At 39.2% G+C, this 10,722-nt stretch overlaps 1 protein-coding gene across 1 annotated transcript; it reads right to left on the reverse strand.

The window, feature by feature from the left end:
- Positions 1-2,052: 2,052 nt before the first annotated feature.
- Positions 2,053-10,720, reverse strand: SAMD15 (sterile alpha motif domain containing 15; the record flags this gene model as incomplete). The annotated part of the gene is made up of 4 exons (XM_082849669.1): positions 2,053-2,289; positions 8,022-8,120; positions 8,962-10,599; positions 10,715-10,720. 4 exons carry the CDS (start codon positions 10,718-10,720, stop codon positions 2,053-2,055), a joined length of 1,980 nt encoding a protein of 659 aa, XP_082705795.1.
- Between the last annotated feature and the right edge of the window lie 2 nt (positions 10,721-10,722).

Below are 10,722 nucleotides of genomic sequence, written 5' to 3' on the forward strand. Positions count from 1 at the left end.
AAAATTAGGTTCATCATCAAACATTAACACGTGACATGAATGCTAATTTGAGGCACTGTTCTTTCTCTCAGTAGGAAAAGAAATGGATTCCTTTGACTATTCATTCAGATGTAAGGAACTGGATAGGGTACATCATTGCCCTTCTGGATTATGGTAGCCCTACAGTGGTTCTTAGGATTAAGAAGTGTGGCTGGGAAGAGAAAGAGAAGTTAGTCTATAAAACTAGAGTGGAATTGGAGTCATTCAAGCAACAAGAAGTATTTTTAATTTCCTTTGAACAGTCCAGTCACAGGCAGACTCTGGTCTGAATTTCATTTTATAAAAGTCTGGAGTTACCACATAAAACGCCTTGTAAACAAACCCAGACCCTAGTCCATGGTCAATGATATACTTCTATAAGCCATGTTGTTTTAACAGGTAAATACAAATCTAAAAAAATATTTTTAAAATTTTGTTCTCTGATGCCAAAAAGGAATGAGAACTTCCCCCCTCCTTTTTCATAACACATTTCCTTTTTTTTTTAACATCTTTATTGGAGTATAATTGCTTTACAATGGTGTGTTAGTTTCTGCTTTATAACAAAGTGAATCAGTTATACATATACATATGTTCCCATATCTCTTCCCTCTTGCGTCTCCCTCCCTCCCATCCTCCCTATCCCACCCCTCTAGGTGGTCACAAACCACCTAGCTGATCTCCCTGTGCTATGTGGCTGCTTCCCACTAGCTATCTATTTTACGTTTGGTAGTGTATATATGTCCATGCCACTCTCTCACTTTGTCACAGCTTCCCCTTCCCCTTCCCCGTATCCTCAAGTCCATGCTCTAGTAGGTCTGTGTCTTTATTCCCATCTTACCCCTAGGTTCTTCATGACCTTCTTTTTTCTTTCCTTAGATTCCATATATATGTGTTAGCATACAGTATTTGTTTTTCTCTTTCTGACTTACTTCACTCTGTATGACAGACTCTAGGTCCATCCACCTCACTACAAATAACTCAATTTCATTTCTTTTTATGGCTGAGTAATATTCCATTGTATATATGTGCCACATCTTCTTTATCCATTCATCTGTTGACAGACACTTAGGTTGCTTCCATGTCCTGGTTATTGTAAATAGAGCTGCAATGAACATTTTGGTACATGACTCTTTTTGGATTATGGTTTTCTCAGGGTACATGCCCAGTAGTGGGATTGCTGGGTCGTATGGTAGTTCTATTTGTAGTTTTTTAAGGAATCTCCATCCTGTTCTCCATAGTGGCTGTATCAATTTACATTCCCACCAACAGCATAACACATTTCCTTTTAAAAACTTGTAATATAAATCCTTTTTCTCTGTTTTTGACATGTATGCTCCTCTTCTAAAAAGGTGACTAAACTTTCTGCCAGTTTTCCATCCCGGGACTGTCTTCTGGGGGAGGGGCCCTTGGAACCGCCTCTTTGAAATGCGGGCGTTTAGAAGGATGGCGCTTTGTCTCCCTGCCGCTGGGGGTTTAGCCTAAGTGCTTGGCTCCAGGGAGTAACTTTCTGTTTGTCACTAAGATATGAGAACTTTTATTTTTCCTTTGGATACAGACAGTCAACATGTAAATAATGGATTATATCTGCCTGGCTATATAGAAGGGTGAGATTTCCTTGTCTTGGCAATCTCTTTAGTGGCCTGCCTGTAATGTGCATCAAAGTCTGATTTTATGTTGATTCAATAATACAACTGTTTCCTTGTCTGCACTTATGAAGAGGATTATCTGGGTTGGCAGGTGATTTTACTTTTAGTCTGTTTCTCCATCATGCTCCTACTACCAGATGAAGTACTAGAATTTATCAGGAATTCTTACAATTACTCAGAAAGAGAAATATTGCTATCTTTGTTTTAACAAGGGACTAAATTGACACACAAATAAAGGGAAGGTGCTGTGAGTCAGTGGCAGAACTAGGAATGGAGCCAGCAGTTCTAACTCTGATCCTGAATGAAGAGAAAAAGAAAATGCAGAAATACTACACTTCTTCCCCCACATAATTTAATTTGATTTTCAAGCTAAGTGAAACGGCTTGCCCTATGGTTCAATGGAATATAATGCTGCATCCTCTTCAGGGGTGGTTATTTCTGGAGCATAATCCTGTAATCCCACTGCTTGCACAAATTCAGACAAGGTCAAGGAATCAGATTTAACTCCACTATGACATTTTTGCTCTAAAAATAAGCCAATATTGTCCCTGTAGGGAAGGCTGATGGAGCGTGTGAATAATGGCTCTTCAATTCCCAGTAGCTCCCGGGTATGCTGAGAAATTACCTGTAATGCAAGGATAATTTTTTAATGGGATTAACCTGAAAATACAACTAAATCAAGTACGTTTTACTTAGTTTCCTAGACCTCTTGAATGCTAACCCCTTAAGCTAATTCTATGGGGAAATAATAACGAGATAACACATTGAAAGGCTTCCTACCCTGGCATTATCAAAACACAGTCCTTAAGAGAAACATCACATGATTTACCTTTTTAAAAGTACCACTTAAAGATGTTTCTAGACCCTTGCATCAGATAGCCATGGATGGGTTCATTTCTTTTTCTTGGCTAAGCAATTTGACCAATGATATGAGCAGATAATATGTTCAGATTAGGAGCCATGACTTTCTCTAGGAAGGTTAATAAATAACTTTATAAGGGGCTCAGTTAACTAAGAAAAAAATTATTACTCATTCAATTTATTTGCCTGGAAAGAAATCTCAAACACTAAAAAGCAGACATTAAAGTTCCAGTTATTTTATTAGTGCCTATACTTGTATATTCTTTTAAAATATCTTTTGCCACAATTTCAGTGTCTCTAAAACATACTTTGTATTCATTGAGTACCATGCCACTTGATATCCTAAACTGTCATTGCATTTTCAAAGTCTAGTTTTAATTGCAGGTCTGTTATAACACTGCTATTTGAATTCATATTCTGCCTCTGGGTGAGAATGTAGTCCGTGAAATTGCTGCTAGAACACAGTCAAAGGAGTATGTGGAATGGATTTTTGTTTGTTTAAAACTACTGGCCATAGTTACAAGGCTGGAAAATTCACACCACAGACAATTCTTAACCTGATGCAAAACTGCCCATTAGGAGTACATTTTAGATAGGTAAAATACCATTATTAAAGCAGATGTATAATGTCCTTAAGATCTGCTTGTTGATTCATATAACAGTGTGGATTAATCTTAAATGCATTTTGCTAAGGGAAAGAAGCAAGACTCAAGGCCTACATATTATTTGATTTCATTTGTGTGACATTCTGGAAAAACTATAGGGACAAAAAACAGATTCATGGTTGCCAGGGATTAGGTGGAGGGATAGGCTGACTACTGTGGGGACACGGGAAGTTTTAGGGTGATAGAATCGTTCTATACAGTTTTGTGGTGGTGGATACATGACCCTGTGCATTTGTCAAAACCCACAGAACTGTATACTAAAAAGAGTGACTTTACTGCAGGTAAAATTTTTAAAAGCCAGGATGCTGTGGGAACCCATGATGGAATATAAACTCTGGGCAGATGAATCTTAACTTTATTACAAATTAAGACATAATCTCACTGAAGGGGGCTGGGAAGAAAGGAGCTGACCTAAATAACTTTAACTTTGAAAAACAGTGCTTTGTCTAGTTAGTGTAAGGCTAATGACAAAAAGAACCGTATACAAATACTGTACTCTTTTGGTAAATTTGTTTCTTATAGGGATACATATTTATAAATAAGCAGAGCCAGGTTTCTCACTGTCAGAGAAAGAAGTTATAAAGAAGCAAAGTGGGGTAGGGAGTAGGAAGGATGAAAGCTAGTATGAACCCTGTGGTGATGGACTAGAGTCAGGGATATCAGTATGAACACATGCTTACAGAAATAAGATAAATATTTGTGTATACATGGGTTAGTATATATACATATATTTCCTACATCCTTCTGCTGAGAGTGCCTAGAAGCAGTAACACCTCAGTAGCAACAAGCACAACTAGTGACCACATCTTAATTTCTAAATACCATTCTCTTATAAAAGCAACCAGGGCTCCTTGGAAACATGCCTGCTTCTAGGGCTGTAGCAAGGAAAACAGAAAATGAGTCTGAAGTAAAGTGTAGTGCCAGAAAATGCTAAAAAACAATAAAATGAAATAACGGGAACATGTCAAAAGGACACAGGAGACAAACTGAAAGAGTTCCCAAATGGGGAAGAAGGGACAATTAAACAGAAGAGTTCCTTAAGCAGAGTTCCAATTAAACATGGAAGGAATGAGGAAACCAAATTATCATTAGAACAACATAGTAATAACTGATGCAGGCAAGATACACTGATGAATACTAAAATTAGTGGGCAAAACTTTAAGAAACAGGTAATTTGCATAGCCTCAAACCACCTCCCCCAGTATATCTATTACTGTGGTATTTACTGTTTGTCCATAAACTCTTTGATACTCTTCCCTCCAGGAGGTGGAGCTTAATTCCCCTCTCTTTGAGTATGGGCTGGACTCAGCAACCCACTTCTAATGAATAGAATATGAAAAGGGAAACACAGTAACTTTGTAGTGAAGAAACCTGCAGGCACCACCTTGACCAAATGATCAAAGTTAACATCTCCAGTAATAAATCACATTGATGCCATGTACTCCCTGATATGATTAGATGAGAAGGGCTCATCATCTCTGTGATACTCTCCCCACAAAGCATAATCTCATGGGAAACATAAGACAAACTCAAACTGAGGGAAATCTACACAATACCTGATCACTACTCTTCAAAGTAAGGTCATGAAAGATAAAGATCAAGAAATTGTCATATATTGGAGGAGACCAAGGAAACATAACAGCTAAATACAAGATAGTATCCCCAACTGGATCCTGGAACGAAAAAAGGACATCAGTGGAAAAATTGCAGAAATCTGAATAAAGTCTGTAGTTTGTTTAATAGTAATGTGCTGGTGTTAATTTCTTAGTTTTGATAAATATATAAATGGTTTGATAAATGGTTACATAAGATGTTAACATTAGGGTAAGCTGGGTTAAGAGTATATGGGGGACTTCCCTGGTGGTCCAGTGGTTAAGAATTGGTCTTGCAATGCAGGGGACGCCAGTTCAATCCCTGGTCAGTGAACTAAGATCTCACATGCCGTGGGGCAACTAAGCCCATGCACCACAACTAGAGAGCCCAAGGGCTGCAACTACAGAGCCTGCGTGCCACAATGAAAGATCCCACGTGCTGCAACTGAGAATGACACAGCCAAAAAATAAATAAATATATATTTTTAAAAGAGTATATGGGAACTCTCTGTACTATCTTTGCAACTGTTCTGTAAAACTAAAATCATTTGAAAATTTTTAAAAGTATATATTTTTGTTTAGTGACAATTGCTGACATGTTGTTATGAATTTGTGCTATTTAAATAGCTTGCAATAAGGCAGGTGTAATAAAATTCCTGAGATATTATTAAGCTTATAAGGCTCTACTTTGAAACATAAAATCATGCATATGAAAGGAATAAGCAATTCATCTATATTCTTCTCCAAATATTTATCACAGAGTTCTTTTGTTCACTTGATGGAGTGAATAGTTTAAAATATTTTGTGAATTATTTTCTAAGACAGAAAGCTGAAGCAAGTGCTATCTTGACTAGCTTGTCCCTAGAATAAATAAGATTGACTTTCTCTCCCCTTTTTGCCAAGCTAGTGCATCACTATAAATGGGAAAGACAGGATAGTGGTTTCCAGTGCTCCCTGGCCAGGTGAGAAGAATCAGTGTTTCTCTTTCACAGAACTAGAACAAAAAATCTTAAACTTTGTATGGAGACACAAAAGACCCCGAATAGGCAAAGCAATCTTGAGAAAGAAAAACAGAGCTGGAGGAATCAGGCTCCCTGACTTCAGACTATACTACAAAACTACAGTCATCAAAACAGTATGGTACTGGCACAAAAACAGAAATACAGATCAATGGAACAGGATAGAAAGCCCAGGAATAAACCCATGCACCTATGGTCAACTAAGCTATGACAGAGGAGGCAAGAATATAAAATGGAGAAAAGACAGTCTCTTCAACAAATGGTGCTGCAAAACTGGACAGCTACAAGTAAAAAAATGAAATCAGAACATTCTTTAACACCATACACAAAAATAAAGTCAAAATGGGTTAAAGACCTAAATGTAAGACTGGTTATTATAAAACAGAGGAAAACATAGGCAGAACACGCTTTGACATAAATTGCAACAATATCTTTTTCGATCCATATCCCAGAGTAATAGAAAACAAATGGGACCTAATTTAACTCAAAAGAAACCATAAACAAAACGAAAAGACAACCCACAGAATGAGAGAAAATAGTTGCAAATGATGCGACTGACAAAGGATTAGTCTCCAAAATTTACAAACAGCTCATGTAGCTCAATATCAAAAAAACAAACAACCCAATCAAAAAATGGGCAGAAGACCTAAAGAGACATTTCTCCAAAGAAGATATACAGATTGCCAACGAACACATGAAAGGATGCTCAACATCACTAATCATTAGAGAAATGCAAATCAAAACTGCAATGAGGTATCACCCCACACCCGCCAGAATGGCCATCTTCAAAAAACCTGCAAACAATAAATGCTGGCGAGGGTGTGGAGAAAAGGGAACCCTCCTACACTGTTGTTGGGAATGTAAATTGATACAGCCACTATGGACAACAGTGTGGTGGTTCCTTAAAAAACTAAAAGTAGAGCTACTATATGATTCAGCAATCCCACTCTTGGGCATATATCCAGAGAAAAACATGGTTCAAAAGGATACGTGCACCCCAGTGTTCATTGCAGCACTGTTTACAATAGCCAAGACATGGAGACAACTTAAATTTCCATCAACAGATGAACAGATAAAGATGTGGTACATATAATAGAATATTACTCAGCCATTAAAAAGAATGAAATAATGCCATTTGCAGCAACATGGATGGAACTGAGATTATCATACTAAGTGAAGTAAGTCAGACAAAGACAAATATCATATGATATCGCTTATATGTGGAATCTAAAAAAAATGATACAATGAACTTATTTACAAAACAGAAACAGACTCACAGACTTAGAGAACGAACTTATGGTTACCAGCGGGGAGGGGAGGGGTAGATTGGGAGTTTGGGATTGACATGTACACACTGCTATATTTAAAATGTCTTTCCATGAAAAAAGAAAAGAAAAAAATTAGTGTTTCTTTCTTCCTGCACCCCTCACCAGTCTCACCTATACATTCTCTGTCATCTTAGTATTTTGTAGGAAGAACAAAGGGAAAGGTGAGTCACTTCTGTAGGTGTTAGAGACATAAAATGTATGACAGCTTTGGAGGAGAGGTTACTGTGGGCTGGGAAGATCAGGAAAGACTTCATGGGGAGATGAGAATTGAGTTGGGTCCTGAGGGATGGTTAAGATTCATATTAGTCTTGCGGGGGAGGCGGGGAACTGAGCAAAGATGTAGAGGGAAGAATGCACAAGACAGGTTTGTGAGGGTGTGAGCTGGACCTGTGAGGCTGAAGCAGAAGATTCACATAGAAGAGTACCAGGCGAGAGAACAGTGGTGGGAGAACACTTGTGGAGGGGCCTGAATCCTAAGCTGAGGAGTTGAGACTACCTTGTAAGTAGAGGGGATCCAAAGAAGCTTTGAGTAGTATGCTGTATAAATAGTTGGAAGGTGAGAGTCTAAAAGCAGGGTCCTTGAATCCAAAGGGCCTATAGACAGAGGCTAAAAGCAGGCTACTGGTACATTCTAAGTACATTCTAGTAAAGGTCTGATAAAGGTCTGAACAAGTGGGAATGGAGAAAACCAGATGCTATAGGAGGAACTGATAGTTCTTGGGATCTTTGTGGGGATCAAAGGAAAGAGAGGAAGCAACCACTCTGAGCCTGGGAAACTAGGAGTATGATAACACCTTTGGGAGAAATTGGAGGCCAGGTTGGAATAAAAGGAGGATGGTTTGAGGTGGTAGCACTGTTTCAGTGCTCTAGTGGGAAATTATACACAACTCACCTTCATGTCCTCGAAATCTGTTATACCCATCTGAGGGAGGTTTGAGCAGTTTACGTGGATGAGTTTTCGGCCACTGATGAAGTTTGTGGTAAAACACTCCTGTCAGTACAATGAGAACATTACTCAAAAGATGTATGGCAAATACAGGAAGAAAAAAAGCAAGAAACAGAAAAGGAGGTGGGAAGGAAGGAAAGAGGGAGGGAGGGGAGGAGGAATAAATAAATCATATTTGTCTCTAGCTCTGTACTGAGAAAAAATTGTAATTTAATAATCCCACATATTTTCCATCTAAACTCTTGATTAAATTTCACATTGCTGCTTAATTTTTTTTTTTTTTGGCACGATACAACCAGTGCTTCTTTCTTGCCTCAACTACATTTTTAACTACAGTGGTACCAAAGATTTCAGATCTTGTTTTGTTTGTGGAACATAGTTGGCAGTGAAATAATAGGATTCACCCTGTTTAAAAAAGAAAACTATCCTTGGTTAATTGGCTATATAAATTAGTACTGTTAGGTGATCATGGTACATATAACACATTTGGGGCAGACACTACGATTAATAGTACAAGTTCAAGTTAAGGGAGTTGCTACTAAAACAACCTAACAAAGTACCAAAAAGTCTACCTTGGATGAAATCTTTTTAGAAATACAGATTTCTATGAAAAGAAATCTACATAAATTTCTTAGTCTTTATTCAAGGATTGCAGAGAAGTATAATCACTGTGATGAATAGGAAAAACAAACGTGACCTTTCCTTCCTCTCCCAATATACAAATATGTATCAGTGGAAAGGCCAAAATTAAAATCCAAGTTACTACCATAGTCCATGCCTCTTCTACACTCCTTCTAGTGAAGATGCAAAAGCTCAGGTAAGGATAGAGGAATAAGAGGTAGAGGAATGAGACTATACGATTTCAAAAAATGTTATTTTTGTATACCTTGTATTGAGGGAAGCCTAGCTGGCAAATCCACTCTGCAACTTTCTCTGGGCTCCATTCAAGATACTCAAATTGTAGGTCAGTACTTTTTTTTGGCTGGGTTTCTTTATCTTTAGGTACCAGTGTCACTGACTCTGGGGACAGATCTTTCTTTTCATTAGAGGACTCTTTTAAATCCCTCTGAGACTCAGAGTAATATGAGTAGAATTCATAATTGGTATCAGAAAACTGAAACAGATTTTGGAGTTCTTTAGAAAACTCATAATCTATATTCACTGAGTCTACTTCACTTATTGGAAGAGACTCTAACACAGAGTCTTTTGAAACGTCTTTAGTTTCTTTTACTAACAACTTTCTTGTTTGATAGTCAGAGTACTCTGGCTCATCTCTGTCTACAGAACACTTAAGTCTGATTGGTTCTGGCCTAACTTCCTTGGCAAATTCTACACATGTCTCTATTCTAAGTAGTGGTTTGGCTTTATATGGTAACTCTGAATCTATCTTCTTAGTTGGCTCTGCTTGTGTCTTCTCTTGCACCTCTGGTATGATCTTCTGTGGTGGCACCTGACCTGTTTCTTCAGTTGACTTTCTCGGTTCTTTCTTTGGAAACTCTGGTTTAGTCTGTTCTGGTGGCTCTGGAACTTGCTCCTCAGTTGACTCTCTTAGTGTCTCCTCTGATCTGGACTTCTGTGATGGTGCTAGACCTGTCTCCTCAGTTGATTTTTTCTGCTTATCTTTTTGATCTGGAGATTTGGTGTCCTCTGGTGGCTCTAGAACTTTCTCTGCAGTTGACTTTCTTTGTGTCTCCTCAGTAGACATACTTGGTTTCTCTTCTGGAAACTCTGGTATGGCCTGCTCATGTGGCTCTGTCCTTTTCTCCTCAGGTGACTTACTTTGTGTCTCCTCTGGAATCTCTGGTGTCTTTGGTGGCTGAAGATCTGCCTCTTCAATTGATCTTCTTAGTTTCTCACTTGGAAATTCCGGTTTGGTCTGCTCTGTAGGTTCCAGACCCGCCTTTCCATGTTGCTCTCTAAGTGACTCCTCCCAAACCTCTAGTTTGGTCCCCTCTACTAACTCTAATCTTGTCTCACTGATTGTGGCCCCTGGAACCTCAGACTCGGCTTCCTTTCGTAGCTCTAGATCTGTTTCCTTAGCTGCCTCTATGAGCATATCCTCTGTGACATCTGGTTTGGCTTCCTCCTCTGGCTCCCCATGCTTTTCGTCCACAAGGACCTCCAAATCCTTGAAAAGCTCTACTTCTATCTGTCTGGATGTCTCCGACTTTACCTCTTTGGGAATCCCTAGCTCAATCTCGCTAGAAATGTCTGTCTTGGACTTTTGGGGAGCCTCTTCCTCGGACGTCCAGGTGGGTTTCAGACGTAGGTGTATATTCTTAGCACTCGCCGGTGTCTCCTCTTTGAAGCCCTCTTCTTGCGTCTCTGGTTGGGGCTCTTGGTCAGTCCCTACAGGCAGCTCTGGCCCTGCCTCTTCCATGCTGCCTGGTTCGACATCTTCAGTCACCTTAAGAGACTGAAGTTTTGGTCTCTCAGGCTGCAGGTCTTCATCTTCACCGGGGCCGGAATCGTAACCTTCGGGGACTTCAGCCGTGACGCAGACTAGCCGACGCGCCCAGGCCTCCTAGCAACCCCAATTTCCGATAGCGTGTCTATGGATACCACGACTTCCGGCCGGGTCTCACTGAATCTTGCCCAGGTTTCGTTTCTTCTTTCAAGCACTGACTTTAAAAACCTGCGATCATAA

The sequence above is a fragment of the Leucopleurus acutus genome, assembly GCF_964270905.1.
Source record: "Leucopleurus acutus genome assembly, chromosome: 1".
Taxonomy (NCBI): domain Eukaryota; kingdom Metazoa; phylum Chordata; class Mammalia; order Artiodactyla; family Delphinidae; genus Leucopleurus; species Leucopleurus acutus.